This window comes from Leucopleurus acutus, assembly GCF_964270905.1.
Source record: "Leucopleurus acutus genome assembly, chromosome: 16".
NCBI lineage: Eukaryota > Metazoa > Chordata > Mammalia > Artiodactyla > Delphinidae > Leucopleurus > Leucopleurus acutus.
The window spans coordinates 6,161,481-6,185,203 of NC_139158.1; the positions used below are offsets into that span (position 1 = coordinate 6,161,481).

The following is a 23,723-nucleotide window of genomic DNA, read 5'->3' on the forward strand; positions in this document are numbered from 1 at the left end:
AGGCCCTGAATAGACGGCTCCTCTCACTTTGCAAGGATTCAGAGCTCCAGCCCTTACTCTCCCCAGCCCGGAGCGGGGGACTCTCTCCGGACGCGCTCAGCCTTCCACTGGGGTCGCCGAGGAAACGCCTCCCTGCTCTCCCGCATTCTGATAGGCCCGCAAGACTGAGGCTGCGAAAAGAGTCACGGCCCTATTGGCTGGAGGGCGCGGCCCGCGCGAGGCTTCCTGGGAGATGTAGTCCCTGGAGCCGCTGGGGACTCAGGTGTCTGACCTCAGATGTTTCGGCCGCCTGAGCTGACGACGGTTGTAAAGCGGTGGGTGTGTCTGGAGACGGGGTGAGGGGAGTGGCGAGGATTCAGGTGAAGAAACCGAAGAGTCCATTAAAGAGAAGTGAAGGTTGCGGGCTCGCAGAAAGGTATGGACGTACTTCGAACTCGGGCGCAGAGCGTTGGGGGTGAGGGAGCGCAAGTTCCACGGCCAATCAGACACTAGCAACTGTTGTCTTAGCAAGCGCTCCGGACACCTAAGACCCCGCCCCCTGCCCCCACTCTCAGAAAAGGGACGGGCTCGGGCTGTTTAAATGGCTGTGGGGTTGGGTGGCGAAGAGGGTGGCTGGGTTTTCTCCCCGGCTCTAGCGTTGTTGTACTTGCGGCTCGTGGGCGGGGAATGGCCGCGTTACTGGAGGTTGGACTGGGATCCCGGGCCGGCGCCTCATCTCCCCGCCGGTTGGCCCACAGCCCCTCTGGGGCGGGGCCTGGGGCGGGCACTTTCCTCCCGCGGTGAGGCGGGGACCTCCGGGATTCCTAGAGAGGACTCGGAAGTGCTCTCGGGGGTGGGATTTATGGCTCTACCCGCCGGTCAGGGAAAGCTTGGACTTGCTTACTTCCGGCGAAGAAGTGTTGCGAAGTGTCGGCTTCGGCTTTCTCTCTGTTTGTAAGAAGAAACCCGTCTTCCCAGCCTTGGCTGCGGGAGCTTGGTCTTCCAGGGGAGCTCCCCGGGACTGTGGCCTTGAGGAAAGGGAATGGCCTTTGTGTACAGACGAGGGTCCTGTCCCTAACCTTGACCGGGCCGGTTTCCGTGGATCGGGGTCAGGAGCGATTGTGGGCAATCTAGGTGCAAAATCTGTACTTAAAACCTTGGCTCTCTTCGGGACCCATGAAGTTTCCCGTTGGTCTGTCAAGCTCTTAGGGATTGAGGGACAGGACCAATTTTGACCATTGTAATGTTTTTGACCTCTGTTCTGACTTAAGTTTGGCTTGTGGTAGAGAGAAGGAGCGGCTGCGTCTGGACTAGTTAGTAAGTCTCGTCTTGTTATTTACATAAAATTCAGTGTTCTTCACCACAAAAATTGTATTTCATGAGGCCGTATGTCAGAGTTTTATTGCTCTCCTTTACACTTTTTAAATGTTGGAAGTATTCTCCGTTGGTCATTATTTTGTGGGTGGAGTGATGGCTGTCTTGTAATTTTTAAGGAAATTACTCTGTTGGGTGATCATCTTTAGGATAGATGACCTCTTTGTCATCTCTTTGCTAATAACGATTTCCAATATATCAGTAGGTTGCACGCTAAGGAAAGTGTCCTTCCGAAGATCTCAAAGAGCAGAAAACAAGTTTGGTCCGTGTAACCCAGCTTACCTGGAGAGAGATCCCTCTGAGTTGGAATGATAATGACAGGATCTGGGGAAGTTATAGACTTAGACCCTCCCGCGGAGACTTCACCAGAGCAAGAAGACCTTCTGATAGTGAAGGTGGAAGAAGAAGATTGCACCTGGATGAGGGAGTACAATCCGCCCGTGTTTGAGACTTTCTACCAGCGCTTCAAGCACTTCCAGTACCATGAAGCGTCAGGCCCCCGGGAGGCCCTTAGCCAGCTCCGGGTGCTCTGCTGTGAGTGGCTGCGGCCCGAGCTGCACACCAAGGAGCAGATCCTGGAGCTGCTGGTGCTGGAGCAGTTCCTGAGCATCCTGCCTGAAGAGTTCCAGACCTGGGTGAGAGAACATCACCCGGAAAACGGAGAAGAGGCTGTGGCCGTGGTAGAAAATATAGAAAGAGAACTAGAGGAACGCAGACAACAGGTGAGTGAAAGAGGAGACCTTCGGGCAATGAGGAAGGAGAGGAAGAGAGTTGAGGAGCTGCTGAGCAGGGGTGAGATCCTGAGCGCCCTGGTGCTTCATTCATATTCTTTTGTTCTCCTGGGATTAGGTGCACTGTGGAGATATCCTGCCACTCCAGCAAAGAGGAGCAGTATGCAGTTTGTTAATCTGGAGAAGACAGTCTGCGATTTTATTTCTACTTTAAATTACTGTATTGATTTTTTGAGTGGTGACATAATACAAAATTCAAAATGTACATAAGGTTATAATGAGAAGTAAGTGTCCCTCCCACCCCTAATTCCCCAGCCGCCAGAGTTCTCCTCACCAGAGGCAACCATTGTCCCATGATACCTGTCTATCCTTACAGAGATACACTGTATTCTGTGTATATTAGAGTATATGTGTATGACTTGTTTTTTAAAAAACACAAATGTTTTCACATCATTGTGCACTTCTGCCTCTTGCTTTTTTTCTTATAGTATATCCTGGCTTGTTCTATGTTAGCGCAAAGAGAGCTGCCTCACTCTTTGAAACTGCATTGTGTTCCATTGTATGGATGTACCATAATTTAACTCCTGTTGAAGGCCATTTACGGTGTTCCTTTAGATTGTTTCTGAATCTTTACTGCAACAGACTTTGCTGCAATAAATATCCTTTATATACATCATTAGTTGTAGAATCAAAGCTCAGAAGTAAAATTGTTGGCTCAGAGCCCGTACGCATTGTATTTGTAGTTTGGACAGCTGTTGACAGATTGCTGTCTGCAGAGGTTATACCAGCAGCCATGTATGAGAGAAATTTTTTGCTTGCAGCCTGATAACACGATGTTATCCAACTTTTTTTTTTTTTTTTTGCTGTACGCGGGCCTCTCACTGTTGTGGCCTCTCCCGTTGCGGAGCACAGGCTCCGGACGCGCAGGCTCAGCTGCCATGGCTCACGGGCCCAGCTGCTCCACGGCATGTGGGATCTTCCCGGACCGGGGCACGAACCCACGTCCCCTGCATCGGCAGGCGGACTCTCAACCACTGTGCCACCAGGGAAGCCCCCAACTTTTTGATTACTGTCAATCTGAAAGATGCAATATTTCTGTGCAATTTTAATATGCATTTTTTCTTATGAGTGAGTTTGATCACTGTACATATTTTAGAAGGCTGTGCATATACCCTTTTCTGTGACCTATCTGTTTATATTAACCTGTTAGAAAAAGTAAGCACTGTGTCTGCCATCTGAGTTGCAAGGGTTATTTTCCCGCTTTGTTGTTTGTCTTTGCTTGTGGAGATTTTTGCTTTGCCGGGTTTTTTTATTTTTATGCAGTCAGTTTAAATCTTTTAATTTATGGTTTTTGGGAATTGTGCCATAATTAGAAAGGCCCTCTCCACTAGAGTATTATAAGAAACTTATCGTTTCTTCCCCACATTTTTGTTATGGATGTTGTTTTTGTTTTATCCTTTGAAATGATAGATCCATCTGGAATTCATTTTGGTGTAGGGTGTTTGGTGTGGTTATAGCTTAATTTTTTTTCCAGATGTCTGTCCAGTTGCCCCAGCAACTTATACAGCAATCCCTTTTTTTTTCCTTCTCTGATTAAAATGACATCTTGATTACATACCAGATTTTTACATGTATTTGAGTCCATTTCTGGTCTTTTTATTCTATTTTATTGATCTTACTGTCTGTTTACATATCAGTATTTCAATTATCTGAGTTATGTAAAGTGTTTTGGTCAATAGGTCTGCCCTCCCACTTCCAAATTTTTTTTTCAATATATTTTTTTTTCCATATGAACTTTAGAATTATTTAGCTTCTACCACTCCAAAAATCCTGTCGGTATTTTTTGCTGGGATTGCATGAAATCGGATGTTAATTTAGGGAGGTTCCGTATCTTTACATTGTTACGTCTTCTCGTCCTTTCTTACTCATTTATCACCTGACTCTGTCTACCTCCCTCTTGTTGTTAGGCTCACATTTCTGAAACTTTAATTTTTTTTTTTTTTTTTATAGCAAAGAAACAAAAGTCATGGGATCCTAGGTGTACAAGACTTTGAAGCTAGTTAGAGAATTTCCCTCATTCTTCAGAGCCATTGCCCTTCAGTGTAAGGTACCAGTCTCATTATTCTTCCCCTCTGGGTCAGGGGTACTTCAATACTCCAGAACATCCTCAGGCTCTTCAGCTGGGTTAGCTCACTCCATGAGGCAAGAGGACAGCAGAGGGAGTTGCTGGGGACCCGCCGCCAGACCCTGCAGCTGAGCTGAATAATTGTCTTGCAGACCGGAGTGTTTGAACCTTCCTATTGCTTCTGTCAGGACAAGAAGTAAAGGTTCCTGGTGCCATCTGGTTATTCCTTTTTTAAACCTTTTTGGGACATTAGCGGACAAACCTTTCCCTACTTTTTTATGGTAATAAATATTCAAAATCATAGTTTAAAACAGAAAGCATTTTTAAATGGATGACTTACAGCAGATATTACACATTGACCCCTGTCATTGGGATATGCACCCCATCTGTGGAAGGAGCACAGAGAGCATTTCTTGATGGTAGGTCAGGGATCTGAGGCCCAGCGAGGGGGGTTTTCCTGAGGGCCTGCACAGCTCACTGTGTTTGCCTTTCTCTCTGCCTGCCCTCTGTATCCCTGGCATTGTTTCTCACCTTTATCTCCAGGTAGTTCTTGTCTCTAGCAAGCCTTTTCCCAGGCTTTATCCTCTACCCCTCCTCCTTGGTTTCTCTGTCCTACTCTCAGGGGTCCTCAAGGGCTGCTTTGCTTCTTCGTTGCCCAGGAGCCCTTTGACGTACTTGGCATTATCTTAACTCTTGTCCTGAGCAGGTCCACAAGGACACACACACTTCCGTGTAGAGTCATATTTGCCACAACTGTGCTGCCTCTGCCTCTTAATGTAATACTCCTGTGCCACGTTTTGCCACTACTGGGAGAGTTAAAACTGAAAGTGCTTTGAAACATAAGGGACAGTGGCGGGGTTGGGGAGGGGAGGGCAATTCTATCTCAAAGCCGGATCTTATTACCTGCTAGGATGGCACTGAGCTAGTACCTTCCAGAAGAGGCAGATTTTAGAGACTGTTTGTGTACCCTAGGGTTGTGCAAGAACAAAGGGCAGAAAGACGGAGACACCCCGCTCTTGGGGCTGGTCTGTCCTACTTGAACCTGCTCGTCTGGGGCTTTGAGGGTGGCTTCCTGTGTCCTGTGTTGACCTTTCCAAGCCCGTTTCTCACTCTCTCCCCCCTTCACCAAACTTGGCCCACACTGGCTTTCTGCCTGAGCGTCTTTGCTTATGTCATTCTGTCCGCCTGGGACACTCCTGACTTTTCCCTCGGCTGGCTTCTTTCCTCTTCTACGTGTTGGCTTCAGTGACACTTCCTCAGAAGAGCCTTCCTTGGCCACCCAGTCTGAAGTAGGTCTCATCTGTCTTGCCTCATGGCACCACTTTCTTCTCCTTTTGCACATATAACACAGTTTGTAACTGTGTCTTTATTGGTGTGTCGACATGTCTAATGGAAGTTGTCTTCAACTACAGCGTGTTTATGCAGCAGTTGGGTAATTAGTCCTGGCTCGTGGTAGATGCACATGAAATACTTGGCCAAGGAGTGAATGAAAGAGTAACGTGACCCTGCTGGGCTCCTTCGTAGCCTTTCCTGTAACGTGCTGATTGGTGTGATTGTGGTTGTCAGGTCGTGGCGTGTGCTGAAGTGCTTCATCCAAAGGTCGTGCCGCCTGGAGCCGGGCCCGAGTCCTTCAGTCACCTGCCCGTGGACCCGCAGCCTGAGCACGAGCCGCAGAGGCCTCATCTTCGGGAGGAAAACGGTGAGGATCTGGGCTTCAGTGGAATGGATGTGGGCTCCCTGGCCGTGTGGGTAAGCGGTATCTGTAGAGAGACCTGGGGCTGGGCAGCCTCTCTGCAGTCAGTGGATCTGGAGGTTGGGAAAGGGTGGGGGCCTGGAATTGGGTCCCTGGTCAGCTCGCAGGCTGGCTAGGAGTCGTACCAATAACCAGTGTCCTTCGAGAGCTATGCTGCAGGTGACGACAGCTCTGAGTACAGGTACTGTTAAAAGATGTACAGAAGTCTTTTACAAAAGTATTATCATGGTTTTGCAACAGTTTTCCAGCTCTACCTCATTCATTTTGTTGTCCTAAGGCTCAGGTAGACAAAGCTCTCCGGTTCCTCACTGCACTTCACGCTGTTCAGCCATTCATGTGAAATCTGATTTTAAGCCATGCTTCACGAGGACCTGTAGAGCATCTGTTCTCTCTTTCTCTCCTTCCCTCCCTCTTGCCCTCACTGTTATTAACCTGTATGAGATACATCAAGGAAGAAAAGTGGGCAGCTGAGTATCTCATTTATGATGATATATGTCCACAAGTCTACTATCACTACTCAGAAACTCTTGCTATCAGATATATTTTAGAACTTAGAATTTTTCAGATTGAGTAAGAGGATCTGATTTACATACAGTGCACTGCCATCAGGATTTGAAGTGTGACTCCATAATCACACATTAATTTAGTGTTTCGGCAGTGAAATGTATGCCTAGTTACAGTAAGTGGATTAAATAAAAACTTCAAATAGCTTCATATCAGTTCTCGTCAGGTTTTGCTGTCAAATTAGTTCAATGGCCAAGTTAATGAAAAACAAAAAAACTTTTGGTATTTAAAGCTTTGGGATTTCGGAATGTGGAGAAGGAATTGTGAACTCGAATTTCCTGTTTGGCCCCAGCCTTTCTTCCGGGCTCCTCGTAGTGGTTGGCCTTGAAGTCTCACTGCTCTAAGCGTTTCCAGCTTTCCTTTCACTGTGGTAACAGTAACTATTACTTATGTGGTGTTTACTATGTGTCAGGAGCTGTTCTAAGTTGCTTTACGTGTATGAACTCATGTAACCCTCAGTGTAGTACCAGGAAAAACAGTCTTCACCATTTAACATCTGGGGCCAATGGGTCCTTTCTATTTTTTTTTTTTTAATATTTTTAAGTCATTTTATGAATACTTACAGAAGAATCAAAAGATAATGAAAAATAAATCTTAAAGGAACTTTAGTAAGAATTAAACCTCTTTGTATCAAGTATGTTTTGATAATATAAAAACCATAAAAAAATGAGAGAATACTGTCACTCAATACCGCCCCTTTAGCAAAATGAATATGTCCCTCTGGCAAGATGGGATGGTCCAGAATCTTGTTGCAAAATATTACGTGATGAAGTCCTTCCTGTTGAATGATCGGTTAAGGTGTCATAGCTCCTTTTTGGAATTAGAAATGTAGTGTTTATCATTGTTTCTTGAGTGTGGGGAGGTTCATCTAGGATGTTGTCATTGGCAGACTCTGTCAGTTTTCTCCTGTGCCTTCAGTTTCATACTGTCTTTAGCACACTGCTCTCTGTGTCATCTTCTCATTCACCTACTAGTAGTGGAATGTCTTCCACGGCACATTTTCTTCTCTTTGTCGATATGGGTGGGTGGAAAGTGAGAAATTCTGAATTCTCGACTGTGGTCAATGAAAGCTAAAAACAGGTGTCAACAGCCTTAAACCTTCTTGAAGAAGATGCAGAACTCTGGGGAGTGTATTTAATACTTTGAGAACAGTGAAGAACAATGGTTTATTTCACTATTGCCTGATCCTGAATATTTCTTTTATTCTCCCATTTTCTTATAATTTTAGTCTTTTCGTGCTAACATTAAGACTCATTAATGAATAATTAGTAAAAATGAAATAATTCCTAGGATGATGAACTAGAAGAGTGCTTCATGGTACAGGAGATAGAAGATCATTCAGATCCCAAAATGTATCCTAAATTTGTAAAAAGGTCCAATGGATCCGTATGGAAATTACAAAATAAGAGTTTTCTTTTATTTTTTAATAATACTAACATTTTCTTTTTGTTCTTCAGAAGACCTCTAAAAGAATAAAAGTCATGTCATTCCAGTCTTTAAAAATAGTTGAAACTGTCCAAAAAAAGAGAACCCCCAAACCCAGAATTGTACCTAGTAGACCTAGCTGGCATTCCAAGGGTTAATGGCCACAGTAACCCCATGGACTAGGTATTATTGTTATTCTCATATTAGAAATTAAGAAGCTGAGGCCCTCAGAGGTTAAATAATTTGTTCAAAGTCCCAAAGCTATTACACGGCAGAGCTGGGATGTTACCCCAGGCAGTCTGGCTGTAAGTCTGCACGTTTACCCCATACTGAGCTGGGATGTTACCCCAGGCAGTCTGGCTGTAAGTCTGTACGTTTACCCCATACTGAGCTGCGCTGCCTGCTTTACCTCCAGGCTCTCCCAGCGCAGAACCGTGTCCCCTTCTGATCACTGTCATCTTCCTTCACACGCAGAGTCTCGTCTCTGCTCCCTCAGCGGTGCTTCTCTTCTCTGCCCTGTTAGCCAGACCCTGGCCACTTTCCTTATTCCAACAAAAGGGTTGGTTTGGGTTGGTTTGTTTTACACCCTGGAAGATGCTGCATCCTTCGTGCCTCTGATGGCACCGAGAGCTGGCTTTCCATCTCTGGGACTCATTTGATCTTGAGAGGGCCGAAGTTGTTTACTTAAAAGTTAGAAACAGGGGCTTCCCTGGTGGCGCAGTGGTTGAGAGTCCGCCTGCCGATGCAGGGGACACGGGTTCGTGCCCCGGTCCGGGAAGATCCCACATGCCGCGGAGCGGCTAGGCCCGTGAGCCATGGCCTCGGAGCCTGCGCGTCCGGAGCCTGTGCTCCACAATGGGAGAGGCCACAGCAGTGAGAGGCCCGCGTACCGAAAAAAAAAAAAAAAAAAAAAAAAAAAAGTTAGAAACAGCAGGTTTCACAGGAACTTCAAAAAAAATAAGTGGGATTATTTAGAATGTAATTATTCTCATTATTCCAATTATGACTGGAACATAATTACTGTTTGTGTATAGACTATGTTCATCCCTCTCTTTCACATCTTACTTTGACTGTAACCACACTCCTGGGTTCAGATCCCGTGTCTGTTTTCAGCTTTCATTTCTAACCACGATCTCCTCTATTTTGGGTCTTTGCTCCTTACTTCCCAGTCCTTGGACACAAGCAAGCTACATATGCACATACATCTCTGGGACCGGGGACACCATAGAAAGGTCTAAATCGTCGTGTTAAAGGTTGATACCAGGTGGATCTCCAAGTCAGGGTGCATGTAGACAGATCCGGATGCACCATGAATCTTGGACAGAGGAGAGCAGAGGTGACAGCAGAGGGTCAAATGTTCACTAGCATCTAGAGACCAGACCCTCCGGGCCTTGCACATGTGATTCACTCTACCCAGAAAGCACCCTCATCCCGCCTCATCCCACCCCACCCCTGCTTCCAGAGTCACTTCCTGTGGAAGGGCTTTCCGGGTGCTCCCACCTCCTGCTCTCCACTCTGTAGATGCCCCTGCCTCTGTGTTCCTGCAGGAACTTGGGTGAACTTTGAGGATAATACTCTTTACCCTGTGCCAGGAGTAAAGCTTCCATGTCTGCCCTCCCCATCAGACGGTGAGGTTTTGGAAGGCAGGAATTGTTTTATCTGCCTATTCTTAGAACACACAGAGTAGACTTAATACAAGCTAGTTGGCTGACTATAAACCAACCGCAGTCATTTTTTGAAGGGAGAGAACGTGAACTAAGGCCTTGCTGATCAAAGTGAGGTCCGAAGTGCTGCAGCACCACCAGCATCACCTTCGAGCTTGTTAGAAATGCAGAACATGGGGGCTGCCCTGGAACACCTGAGGCAGAGTCTGCCCTGTACCAAGACCCCCGGGGATTTGTTTGCACATTAGAGCTTGGGAAGCCCTGGCTCTAGGCAGCGCTTCAGCTTCACGGAAGAGTGGGCCTTTGGAGGTTCTTTGAGGTGACTAGGTTTGACCTGGGCAGAGCAGAGAGCATCCTCTATAGGGGAATGGTACCATCCCCAGTCGGCAGCAGGATTCGCCTGACCAACACAGTGAGTCTAGTTTTTCTCAGGGGAAGGGTGAGTATAGGGTAGGTGTGGGGGGCCCAGAATGTAGAGTGTCTTGAAGGCTGAGCAGAAGAATTTGGTCTTGATGCCACAGGGCGCCGTTGTGGATTCTTGAGCAAAAAGCGGAACATGATGGCAATTGGAACTGGGTAGAGGGATTCTCACTGACACCTCTTTTTCTCCCCCCCTCAGCCCTTCCTGCTCTCCAAGTTCCCTCCCTTCCCCTGAAGGACAGCCAGGAGCTGACAGCCTCACTTCTCTCAGCTGGGTCCCAGGTGAGCCGGTGTCCCTGTGCCCGCATTGAGGACCCACATCTGATTTTGGACAAGTAGCTGCCTTAAGCCTGAGTCTTTATCAGGGTTCTGTCTCTTTAACCAGAGACCGGGCCCATCTTGGGTTTGTGCTTTTCTGTCTTTTTCTGTTCTGCTCCCCCATCCTCTGTGAAGCACAGTCCCTCCCCTTTTTCTTTCCTTAAGGCTCCCAGTTCCTCCCCTCGCTCCAAATTTGAACCTAGGGAATGGGAATTTAGTGGAGATCTCGTGTTTCAGAAGTTGGTGAAAATTGAAGATGTGGCTGACGTGGCTGTATCCTTCATCCTGGAGGAATGGGGACATTTGGACCAGTCCCAGAAGTCCCTCTATAGGGATGACAGGAAGGAGAATTATGGGAGTATTACTTCCATGGGTAAGAATGATTTCGTCTGCATGGATTAGGACATCTTCATTTTGTTATTAAGAATATTTATAGCACATCCTGTAAAAGCATGTATGTTTTAATCACTGTGACTTTGCGTATTTTTTTTTGTCTGTGAAAGAGTAAATCACCCTTCTCTCTTTTTTTCTTTCTTTTTTTCTTATTCAGCTTATTCTGATTATCTCCATCATAATAAGAGTAAGATTGAGGACTGATAATGCTTTGGGGATAGTATTTGCAATCCAGCAAATGTTATATTTAGCTTAAGACTAACAGGATTGGATCTTAACAGAGTTGTAGTAGTGATTGTACTCTGTTCCTTGACAAACTGAATCATTGTTAACTGAATAATTCTCATTTGTGAAAGCATCTCAGACTTTGCTGAATAACCGTTCATTGAAGTAGTTATTACAGTGTCTCAATAGCATTCATTCTTTTCCTTTCCTCTCACGCATGGGTGGCAACTTGTTCACTCTATTACCATTCTCACATCACCGGTACTTGTTTTATGATGTTTGCCTTGGCATCTGCATTTTACATGTCTTATCCCTTCTTGAATTTTGCACCCCAGATAAGATTTTGAACCTATTTCTAAGTTATGATCTTGGAAACTAATATTTGATTGTGCTGCCTGGAGCAATTGTGAAAAATCTCAGCACTGTGGCAGACATTTTGAAGCTTATGAATTTTATCTTCTTTTGAGTGAATTCTTTTGGAAGAATCACTGTCAAGCACACTATCAAGCACACTATCGATCACTATCAAGTAGACTTTAGATGGAATACATATACTCTAATGCCAAATTTCTTTTGAAAAACATTGTCTCAGTTTGTATCGTTAAGGGTTTAGTTCACTCACAGGCTTTTATTTAAAAAGTAAAATTGACTTCTCTCTCAAATTTTCCATTTCCTTTATTACTGTTGATATATATTTGTGTTTTCTTTGATTTATTTGCATATGCCCTCTGCTTGTTTATCTATTGGGATTTTAGTGGTGGTCTCAAGGAATTATTTATGTAGTATAAATATTATCATATTTAATGCAAATTTTTTTCATTCTCTTTTAAAGTTAATTTCAAATACTTTTCTTGTCTGATTTGAGTTGATTAGTATTGTTTTATCTTTTTCAATTACTTTATAGGTATTTAATGGGTTTCAGAGTTGCAGAACTTGGCGCAGTTTTTCTGTACCATTCTCCAAGGGGTTTTGAATTGTTACTTTCTGTTTTTTTTTTTTTTTGGCCGCACTGCGCGGCATGCAGAACTTCCCAGCCCAGGGATCAAACCCGCGCCCGCTGCCGTGCAAGCGCGGAGTCTTAACCACTGGACCGCCAGGGAAGTCCTGATTTTTTTTTTTCTCATTATTCATCTTTTTCTTACAATATCTTTACAACTTGAGTAAACTCTTCTACACTAAGAACATGTTCAGTGGTTTCTGCCTCTTCAGCTTCTCTGGGAAGACCACATTTGAGAATTTTCATCCTGTGGGTTCCTAACAGCATCAGAGATGGTCACGATCTTTAAAGTATCCATCAAATTTAGAAGTGAGATTTTTAAAAATTAGTGAATGAATCGTGGAGACAGCCGTTTCAATGGAGTGGCTGGGAAGTTGGAGAACAAGAGACAGTTTCTTGGAAGATTGCACAGGAGAGAATTTGAGAAAGCTATTGTAGATAAACTTTCAAGAACATTGTCTGTGAAGGCGAAGCAAAAGAGGGCTGGTCACCGACAGCATACCTGGTGTAGATGGATGGGTGGGTTTTGTATGTTGTCTTTGTTAACGGGAGAAGTTTTAAGCACACTGAAATGTCACTGGGCGAGGGCTGGTGGGGAGTGAGTATGAAATGCTAGAGTGAGGAGGAGCAGATAATTGGTGCAGGGAGGTCCCTGGAAAACAGAATGGCCTGGTGAGGCCCCTTCGGAGGAAAGCTTGACCTCGGTGAGGGGGAGGGTCAGCTCTTCCACTGTGAGGCAAGGGGAGGACGGGAGAATCAGGCTGCCAGCACGCTGACGCTTGTGGTTGTAGGATGTCCAAGGAGGTCTTGACTGGATAGTTTAGACTCTCCCTGGAATAGGAGACAGAGTCACCTGTTGCGAGTGACCAGGTGATGGAGTGGGTGGTGGAGCAGAGGTTTGAGTGCAGCGAGGACTTTGGTTCGCACGCACGTGGTAAAAATTATCCGAATAGTTTAAGTGGGTTTAAAGTGAGAAGTGAGTCTCCCGACCCTCAGTCCCTCCGTTTCCCGCACAGAGGCAGCAACGGTTAGTTAAGCTTCCTGATTGCATCTCTAGACACAGTCTGTGTGTAGACAAGTTTGTGCCAGAACACTCCTTTATTTTTAAATACAGTGATCTATCTTGGAGATGACGATGAAGACGTTTTGCTGTAGCTGCTGAGAAGAATGAGTGGGAAACTAGCCAGCCTTAGAAATGTAGGATGCCAGTGTGGGGTACCAGTGAGGTTGAAAAGCGTGAATTTGTAAAGCACCGAATCTGCTGATTGGGTGTTTTGGAACCAACTCCCTCCTCACCCCCCCGCCCCCAATGCATTACTAAGCAGCCGGGCATAGTGTTGAACAAGGAACACAGCTCTCTGTCAAACATACACATAAATCAGGAGAATCAACAGAAAGCTCCTCATGTACTCAGAGAAGGGGAGGGGAAAGAGGAAGAAAAAAAACCTGTAAGCCAACTGGTATCTCAACCTGTATCATCACCTTCTCTGGAAACGGGCGATTGTGAATAGTCCCAAAGAGATACATGGAGCTCATGTGATTTTTTTGAAATTCACCCCTGGAAAAAGAAAGCCATGAGCTTATTTGCCTTGCTGAACGGGAGAGAGCTCTAATAAGAATAAAATGTGTGGACATAAGTAAATGAGAATAAAAGAAAAAGAAATACTGTGATAGCTGAGATTACTTGCCTAGTTAAATGCAGGAGGAAAAAACATCTAAAAAGTTTGGTTTTGTGATAGAGTTCTTTTGTTTATATGTTTGTTTCCACTCTTAAAATGTCTTTTTAGGAAGAGAATTAAGTAAAAATAGTTAGAAAATAAATTTAAAGTTGCCTTCATGGTACAAGAGTTACAACTTCTTGCTATATCAAAAAAAGGATAGTAATAGTAACTCTCTCAAAGGGTCATTGTAAGGATTAAATGCCATAAAACTGAAAAGCACTGGAAGGCATAGTGCCTGGTCCATAGTACACACTCTGCAAACATTAGTGCTTAATACCATTTTTATGTAATGTTTGAAAACTACTTTTCTTTCTACAAAACAGCCTTACTGGAAAGTTCTCAGTAGGCCATGATCTATCTATCCTTTAAAAAGCATTCCCTATTTTTTGTTAACTACTGAAGGTTTGTCCTTGCAAACTATATTAAATGTCAGAGTTTTGAGTGAAATACATGCTGCTGATCCAGTTACACAGGGAACCAATTGCAGCCTCTTAAATGTCTCTGCTCATCAATGACCACTGAGTGGTGAGCTAGCTCTCGACAGTTGTAGGACTTCTCTGGGTACAGAAAGAACGCCTTTTCCCCTTTAGACTAATTCACACCAAACTGAGATTCTTTGGGGATTGAAAAAGCTAGAAAGATCCTCTTTCTTCTCCAGGCTGTGAATAAACAAGAAGAGGAAGGTGAGGACTGGGTTAGCTGCATCACCCAGTATCAGATTTTACTGAGAACAATTGACATGGCACAGGTGTTCCCAAACAGGTACTGTACGGATGTACTGTACCCAGAGGATGTGATTGTCATTAAATGGAATGACTGCTCTCCCAGTCGCATCCCCTTGAACCATTCTTGCCGGCTTTGTCTTCCCTAACCTGCCTCAGTTTCCTGCTTCAGTGTTCTTCATCCTATCCCTGTATTGTGAAGTCATTTTGCAGATGGCTTTACAAAGTCACGCCTTGCTTGCACGTGTTGGTTTCATGTAATTATCCGCTATTTCTGAATGCGGGGAATAAGCTAACGTTTCCATTTTCCCTCTATTATCTCAGATTACGAGTCCAGGAACGACAATGTGGAACTGATAGTAAAGCAGATTTCTGATGAAGCCGAATCGCCCTGGATGACCTCAGGAAGCCCTGAAAGAAATGTCCCCCCGAGTCAAGAGTTTGGAGGAGTTAGCGACCCTCACAGCGTGGTAGAAAGGTGGCAGGTCAACCCCCCCATGGGGAAATCAAGGCAGACCCCTTCCCAGAAAAGAGACCTCAGTGCCATCACAGACGTGAACCGGAAGCCAAACACCAACGGCGAGAGAGGGCACCGATGTAACGACTGCGGGAAGTTTTTCCTTCAGGCCTCCAACTTCATCCAGCACCGGCGAATCCACACGGGAGAGAAACCGTTTAAGTGCGGGGAGTGTGGGAAAAGCTATAACCAGCGCGTGCACCTCACCCAGCACCAGCGTGTGCACACGGGCGAGAAGCCTTACAAGTGCCAGGTGTGCGGGAAGGCCTTCCGTGTCAGCTCACACCTGGTCCAGCATCACAGCGTGCACAGCGGGGAGAGGCCCTACGGCTGCCCCGAGTGCGGGAAGAGCTTCGGGCGCCACTCCCACCTGATCGAGCACCTCAAGCGCCACTTCAGAGAGAAATCCCAAAGATGTAGGTGTGAGCAGTTTGTCTTCGGAGCATAAACGAGGCAGAAATTGCCTTATCAGCTTAGAACTATCGGACAGATGGGTGGTGATCCTGGCAGCAGTGGCAGGAAGGGACAAAGAGTTACCATCTATTTTATTATCACGTACTTTATGGGGTTTTTTAAATGCTTATTTTTTTACTGAAGATAGTTGATTTACAGTGTTGTGTTAATGACAGCTGTGCAGCCGAGATTCAGTTATGCATATATATACTTCTCTCTTTGAGATTCTCTTCCATTATGGTTTATCATAGGATATTGAATATAATTCTCTGTGCTCTACAGTAGGCCCTTGTTGTTTATCCGTTCTCTACATAATAGTTTGCATCTGCTGATCCCAGCCGCCCAGTCCTTCCCTCCCCCACCCCCCCCACCTTGGCAACCACCAGCCTGTTCTCTATGTCTGTATCACTTGTACTTTAATTAATTGTCAGATTAGTTGGCAAAACTCCATGCCCTCCCCACCATCCCCACAACTTCTCTTTCCCCAGAGGTGCTGCTCTCAGCAATCTTCCCTGTTTCTTCTGATAATTCCACATTTTAAAATAATATGGCTGTTGCTTGACCCATGAATTTTAGACATTATCTGTTGACTCTCTATTTCGTAAGTGAGGACTTTGGCTCTCTTACATGCTTCTTCCCTCTTCCCCCTTTTCCCAATTTAGTTATTTCACTTACTTTAAAATGCTAAAGTAATAATAGTATGGTTGACCCTTGAAGAGCAGAGGGATTAGGGGTGCTGACCCCCTCGCAGTCCAAAATCCACATGTAACTTTACAGTCAGCCTTCCGTATTGCTGTTTCACATCATTGGATTCAACCAACTGTGGGTTGTGTAGGACTGTAGTACATATTTATTGAAAAATATCTGCATATGAGTGGACCTTTGCAGTTCAAACCCGTGTTGTTCAAGGGTCAACTGTACCGAAAGTTCGGGGGAAAGAAAGTGGGAGGGGAAAAAAATCACCCATAATCCCACCATCCTAACTAGTAGAACTGTTATTCCTTAGTGTGCCTCCGTTTTTTTTATAAGCCTTTTTTATATAGGGCTACTCATAGGGTGTAATCAAATATTAGACACACACATTTTCCAGCGTTGCTTGGCCCTCCTGTTTGTTATTTTTGACAACCCGGCATTGTGTAGAAACATCATGGTCTACTCAACTGTTCCCCAGCTGAAATTCTAATTTTTTTTCTCTTTTGTCCTGATAACTGTGCTTATGCCTTGTTCGCTACTTGGGAATATTTCCTTATAATAGATGCCCAGAAGTGGGGCTAGTGGATGAAAGGTCAAGGACATTTTTATGGTTCTTGATACATATGGCCAAATTGCTTTTTAAAACAATTATACCACATATGAGAGTATCAGTTGTACTAAATTTCTTCCAGGACCATCACACTTTTTTTGTTGTTGTTAGCAAATTGTGTAAGCAGAAGAGAATTCTTTGCTGTATTCATTCTCAGTAATTTAGTTATGAATCAGGCTGAGTAATTTTCCTGCTGGTACTTATTTTTTTATCTGCTCACATGACTTCTGTAAGGATAAAATCACTGTAAACTGTGCTGTGAACTTAAAGGCTTTTATTAATATTCTTCAGAAAACTCGAAGACTGGCCAAAGTGTTTATTTTTAAATTATGCCTTTGGTGTCCCCAAGCCCAGCTACTTGTCATTCACATTAACAGCTGCTGTCACCTATTCCAACATGGAATAGAAGCTTATGAAGCTCATGGTGTCTTTATGGCCTGGGTCGAGCTCAGCTGTCTCCTCAGCCAGTTCGATCCCATTCTCCTTGGTGACTGCCTCTTGGGGGAAATCCATCCAATAGCACTCCGAACCTGGGAAGCAGCTGCTTTAAAATAGGATCTTTTATATCTTCCCTGTAATTGTTCTTCGGCCTAGTTTCCTAGTTAATACTTGCCCCATTTTTTTGATCGAAGGAGGGATACTTTGTGTGCTCATCCAGCTGTATTTATGGAGTGCCTCCAGTGCTTGGTGCTTGGGATTCAGCAGGAAGCAGAACAGACACTGCTCGTGCCCTCGTGGAGCTGACGGTCTGATGGGAGGAGCGTTCCCAAAGAAGTGTCGGGTGCCCTGGGAGGGAAAAGGAAGCTGGGGTGTTGGCTAAGGGCATAGAGCAGAGGTTGATGTGTCACCCATCGTATTGACAGTATTTTCTACTGGCTCATTTCTCTTTTTTCCTGGCTCCCAGTCGGGTATTCTTCCAACTCTGTATCCTCTTCATACTCCTTTCTTCTAGTTTTCATCAGTTCTCACTGTCCACTTGTGTATCTTCATTTTTTAAATTTATTTTTTATTAAAAAATTGTGTTTTGGCTGCTGCCACGCAGTTTGCAGGATCGTAGTTCCCCGAACAGGGGATTGAACCTGGGCCCACAGCAATGAAGGCACGGAGTCCTAACCACTGGACTGCCAGGGAACTCCCCACTTGTGTATCTTTGTTCTGTCTCATCTGTCTCCCTGACTCCACATTTCCTACCTCCTCTCCCATTTCAGAATTCCCTTCTCTCTTTCCTATGTAATAAAAGTGTCTGGCTTTCCCCTGTGATTGCCTAACCTCAGTCGTTCTCACCACCCTCCCGAGTAAGCTTTCTCTTCATTTTGTTCTTTTCACTGAACAGACACCGAAAGGTTCTTTTCTCTTAGCGTTAAGCACGTCCATGCACCCTTCACCCCGCCTTTGTTACTCCTATTACCTCGTAGTTTCATTTGATTATCCTCTTTTGTCTGATAGTTTATTTTTCTTCTGTAAAAGAACTGATAACATTTGTGTTTCCTCTTTATCTTTTCAGGCAATGATAAAAGAAGTAAGAATACAAAATTGAATGTTAAGAAGAAAATTTCAGAATTTTCAGAAGCAGACATGGAACCAACAGGAATAATCCCAAGAAATGTTTCTCAGGTTCAAGCTTTTGGAGAAGGCCATGAACACCAGGGCAAATTGGATAGAAAGCAGGGAATTCCCATGAAAGAGATACTAGGACAAACCTCTTCAAAGAGGATGAATTTCAGCGAAGTCACGTATGTCCACAAAAAGTCCTCTACCGGAGAGAGACCGCATAAATGTAACGAATGTGGGAAAAGCTTTATTCAGAGTGCACATCTTATCCAGCATCAGCGAATACACACCGGGGAGAAACCATTTAGGTGTGACGAGTGTGGGAAAAGCTACAATCAGCGTGTACACCTAACTCAGCATCAGCGGGTCCACACTGGGGAGAAGCCCTACACCTGTCCCTTGTGTGGGAAAGCATTTAGAGTGAGGTCCCACCTTGTTCAGCACCAGAGCGTGCACAGTGGGGAGAGGCCCTTTAAGTGTAATGAGTGCGGGAAAGGCTTTGGGAGACGTTCACACCTTGCTGGGCATCTCAGGCTCCACTCGAGAGAGAAATCCCATCAGTGTCATGAATGTGGAGAAATCTTTTTTCAGTATGTTAGCCTCATTGAACACCAGGTGCTCCACATGGGCCAGAAAAATGAACAAAATAGCATCCGCGGGGAAGCGTACAGCTGGAACTTAACGGTGATTGAGGATAAGAAGGTTGAGTTGCAAGAGCAGCCTTATAAGTGTGATGTGTGTGGCAAAGCCTTTCATTACAGTTCAGAGCTCATTCAGCATTACAGAACTCATACCGCAGAGAAAACCTATAAATGGGATATGTGTAGAGAAAGCGTTGGCCAGTGTTCCCACACAAAACAACACCCCAAAAGCTATTCCAACCTGAAAGCCCATCAATGTAACGAATGTGGCAGAGGCTTTTCTCTGAAGGCACATCTTAATCAACATCAGAGGATCCATACTGGTGAGAAACCCTTTCAATGTAAAGAATGCGGAATGAGTTTCAGTTGGAGTTGTAGCCTCTTTAAACATCTGAGAAGTCACGAGAGGACAGATCCCATAAATACCTTAAGTGTCTAGAGGTTTCTATCGTAGAACAGCTCTTACACGATTTTAGAGAAGCCTTCCTGAAGACAAACCCTACTCCTATAACGAATGTAATAACAACTTCAAGCATCTCCTCCAACTTAACCATCAAACCTATGGATCTGTTGAGATCCTTCAGTTAGAACTTAGGACACTGGAGCATCCACAGCAGATAGATAGCTGCTTTTCCACTGAGAAATGCGTTCGTTTGCGTCTTCAAGCTTGAGAGTCTAGACAGGAGAGAACCCAAGGATACAGTGGACGAAGGGAAGCCTTCAGATGGCACTCATTATTCGTGCGACTCTGAGAACGTTGACAGTGGGAAAAGCCTCACAAATGCAGTAGGAATAAGCTTCATTTGTAGTTTCTGCCTTGTTTGACAGCTTATCTATTCAGGGAAGAGCACAGTGAAAGAAAGAACCCTTCAGCATGATCTTGGTTTGGGTACCTCAGCAATGAACCTTTTCTAGATGTGGTGATGCCAGCCACTGGAGTGCTCCAGGCGACATTCTCATCTTGAGTATTAAACCTTATCAAAAGAAATTGACTTAAGGTATTTCTATTTTGGCAAAATTGAGGTTCAGAGGCTGGATGGTATGTGTTCTCGCTGCCTTATTCAACCTACAACTTCTCCATGAAACACACTCTACCTTTTTGTTTTATCTTGATTCTCCTGGCATCCTGGTTAGCTAGTAGAAAGAGAAGTTAAGTTTGTAAATTCAGGAGAAACTGTGTTGGTCAGTCACAGCCTGGGGAGAGGGGAGCGGGAACTTAGGGGAATAGAGAAGAGAAGACGGGCCAGACTGTGGACTGGTTATTCTGTTACCCACAAGAATGAGGGCAGCTATATCCATAGAAGGAATTGGACCAAGTTGAATCAAGAATTGTCCAAGCAGTAGATGTACCAACTCCCAGTTGCCCGGGAGATAGATCTCCCCCATAGGATAATGGCATAGAGAAGGAGTTTCAACTTGAGTTGCAGCTGGATTTGAAAGTAAACATTAGTAGATGCAGGGAGGTCCTGGTCTGGTGAGCCCTGCCTGTGGGAAGGTCTGGGTAGGGGTTGTGGGGGAAGGATGATGACATGGAAAAGAGGGTAAACTTGAGCCTGTTTGCTAGAGAGAGGGAGAGGCGCTTCTGGGCACCACCGAAGTCCTGCTTCTGCTGACTGCCTGGCTTACAAATAAACACCCAATAAATACCTGTTGATTTTGTGTGCTGTACACTGGTACCTGGTCCAGATCCCCTTTACCAGGCTCTCATACCCATCCCCCAGCTGCTTTGAGTTTTGTCTGCCAAGTGCTCCCAGCTCACCCTGTTCTCCGGAGACTCTGAGGGAATTGCCCTCAGGTGATCAGAGCTGCCCCATCCAGGAGTTAGCTGTCCTCCCCACCCCCTAGCCAATGACGGATTGATATGGGGGTACAAAGGGCTGATTCACGTGCCTCAAGGTGGGAAATTGGTGCAGTTTATGCTTCAGACGCACCCATTGTGGATCAGGCTGAGGCTAGACTTTAATTATTAGACTATATCCATGCTCCTGTACCATCCCCTCATCCCCTCCATGCCCTCAACAAATCACATGGCTCTGAATCCTTGTCTCAGGCTCTGCTTTAGGGAACGTGATCTGATGTGTGGCACCATGAGTAGTCCTGTAAGAATGCCCTGTGGACCTGGCCACTCACCATGAGGCAATGAGGACCACATCACTGATGGTGGGCAGGGCACTGGTAGTTTCGGGCGTGTGGCGGCCATTCAATTGGGAGACATTAACTTTGGTGAACTGGGGTGGAATTCAGGTAGAAGGGGATGCACTGACTCGGGTAAGGTTTGGGGAACAAAATAAAAATAATGTAAGGATTATGGAATCGAGTGGCTCTTGCTGAAAGCCACTGATTGCTTGAAGAGAGAAAATAACATACTCAGGACAAATATCCACCCACTTAATGCAACCTGTGAGTGTCAGAGGGCCTCGTTGGTGAGACTCTTGTTGCCTGCGAACAGAATTACAGAGTTAAAGGTGATATAGGACTTGAATGAGAGTGACAACTTCAGTGAAGCCTGGTGTTGATGTCTGTCGAGCATTTACTGTGTTCTAAACATCATGCTTAGTGCTTTATGTGGATCACCTCACTTAATCCTCACATTATGAGGTGGTTTCACTTCTTAGCGCCCTCATTTTACAGTTGGGAAAAACTTGAGGTTCAGAATAGTTAATTCACTTGCCCGAGGTCACACAGCCAGTAAGTGGCAGAACGAGCATTTGAACCAAGATCACTTTGTCTCCAAAAGCTAAGCTCTTAAGCACCAAAATCTACTATGTCTTAGATGATTAAACATCAAACATTACCAAGTGATGAAATGCTGTTCTTGTCAGTTTGTGTGAAAGACAGTTTTGATCCAAGATATGATAAAGTCATACAGTAATAGAATCTTAGAATTGTAAAGGGTTCGATCATTCCTCCCACCCAATGGAGGAATCGCCATTCAATTGTAGGTATGTGCAGGCACCAAGTGTATAATTACTTTGTTGAGCTGGAGAAAACATTTCCTGGCATCTGATTATCCAGTTTCTGCATGAAATCCTTCCACTGATGGGGAGCTCGTTGCTTCCCAGGGCAGCCTCTTCCATTTAAAAACAGCTCTGGGCTTCCCTGGTGGCACAGTGGTTGAGAGTCCACCTGCCGATGCAGGGGACACGGGTTCGTGCCCCGATCCGGGAAGATCCCACATGCAGCGGAGCGGCTGGGCCCGTGAGCCATGGCCGCTGGGCCTGCGCATCCGGAACCTGTGCTCCGCAACGGGAGAGGCCACAACAGTGAGAGGCCCACATACCGCAAAAAAAAATAAATAAATAAAAAAAAATAAAAACAGCTCTGATTGCCAGAAACTTCTTAGCTGAAAACTATGCTGATCCGGGGTCATACATCTCCTGGTTGCAGAAAAAAGAAGAGTGTTATGATTTGAACATTAGACTGTGAAATTCTTTTCTGCCTTTCAGTCATCACATCCATCATCACCTTACCTTCTAAACCTCTGAAAGGAAAGGGAAACAAAACGTTAGGGTCATGTATTTTGTTTCCTCAATTTTGCGGCAAGTTGGAGCAAAATCTGTTTGCTCAAGATGCTGTTTCGTTATCGTTTTTTAACATTAAAATATTGTAAAGGACTAAAGGCAGAAAAGGAACAGGACAGTAGAATCTGCATTCCAATCACATCACTAAATGCGTGCCCGGAGCACGTTGGTTGAATTCTACAGAAATGTTTGCTACGGTATTGGGGCTGGGAGGAAGACTGTGATTGATTCTATCAATTTTTTGTTGTTGTTTTCACAAAAGTATCAGAGCCATCCGAGTGCGACCAGGTCAATGTCATCAGCTTGGAGTCCTTTCCCTGCAGAAGGAACAATTAGAAAGAGACACCCATGTGCTAGTTCTCAAAACTTGTGACCTGCACCTTCCACCCAGGAGGCTAGATTCCCCATCAATTCCTTACTTCTTTCCCATTAGTGAGGACGTGCCGCTAAATCTTGGTCTTTTTCCTCAACTGAGGAGGAGGTTAAATTCCCTAGATTTATAGAGGAACCACCAAGACAGCGAGACCTCCTGGATTCCTAGAGAACACCAATAGGGGTGGAGTTCCGGGGGGCGGAACCGTGACGAGATTCCGGTAAGCTTTCCGGAACTCGTTCTATTTGTGCTACAGGTTGTTGTATCGTTTGCAGGATTTTTGTTTCCGCACGAGCCCCGCGACTCAGAGTTTCCGGCTGCGGGTAGCGTAGGGGACGAGAGATGCGTAGTTACTACCCCCGGCAGGATGTGGGGAGATGCCCCACTCCCACGTTTCCCTCCCTCACTCCCAGCCCAGCTTTGTGCTTTGACTTAACCTAAGTGATGAGATCGATTAGGAAAGGAATTGGAGACAAAACCAAGACACTAGCGTTTTCTGAGGTGTCCACAGGGTCGGTTTCTCTGAGCCCTCTCCTGGGCTTGCCTACGGCTGACTTCTCACTGTGGACTTTCCACTGTGCCTGTGCACTCCTGGTGTCTCTTTCCTCTTCTTATAAGGACACCATTCCTATCCTTGAGGACCTCACCCTTATGACCTTATTTAACCTTAATCACCTCCTTAAGTGCTCTGTCTCCAAATACAGCCACACTGGGGGTTAGGGCTTCCAGTGCATGGGTTTTGCGAGGGGCACACAATTCAGCCCAGAACAGCTGGGAACTATCTTGTCACTATCTGTGTTTTCCCATAGCACCTAGCACAGCGCCTTGCAAAATGGTAAATCTAGGTTTTTGTTAACAAAGTGATAGAACACCTGATGGGAACTGGGAGAGGAGTTGTAAAGTCATTTAAATCTATTGTCTTACCTCATCTTTGTTTATAAAATTTCTGAGCT

General features: G+C 45.2%; 1 protein-coding gene across 1 annotated transcript; it reads left to right on the top strand.

Annotated features, from left to right (window-relative positions):
- Positions 1 to 901: 901 nt before the first annotated feature.
- On the top strand, positions 902 to 19,976 carry ZKSCAN5 (zinc finger with KRAB and SCAN domains 5). The gene is made up of 6 exons (XM_082856510.1): positions 902 to 2,075; positions 5,776 to 5,908; positions 10,235 to 10,317; positions 10,591 to 10,726; positions 14,736 to 15,344; positions 18,189 to 19,976. Exons 1-6 carry the CDS (start codon positions 1,662 to 1,664, stop codon positions 19,313 to 19,315), a joined length of 2,502 nt encoding a protein of 833 aa, XP_082712636.1. The 5' UTR covers positions 902 to 1,661; the 3' UTR covers positions 19,316 to 19,976.
- The last annotated feature ends 3,747 nt before the right edge of the window (positions 19,977 to 23,723 follow it).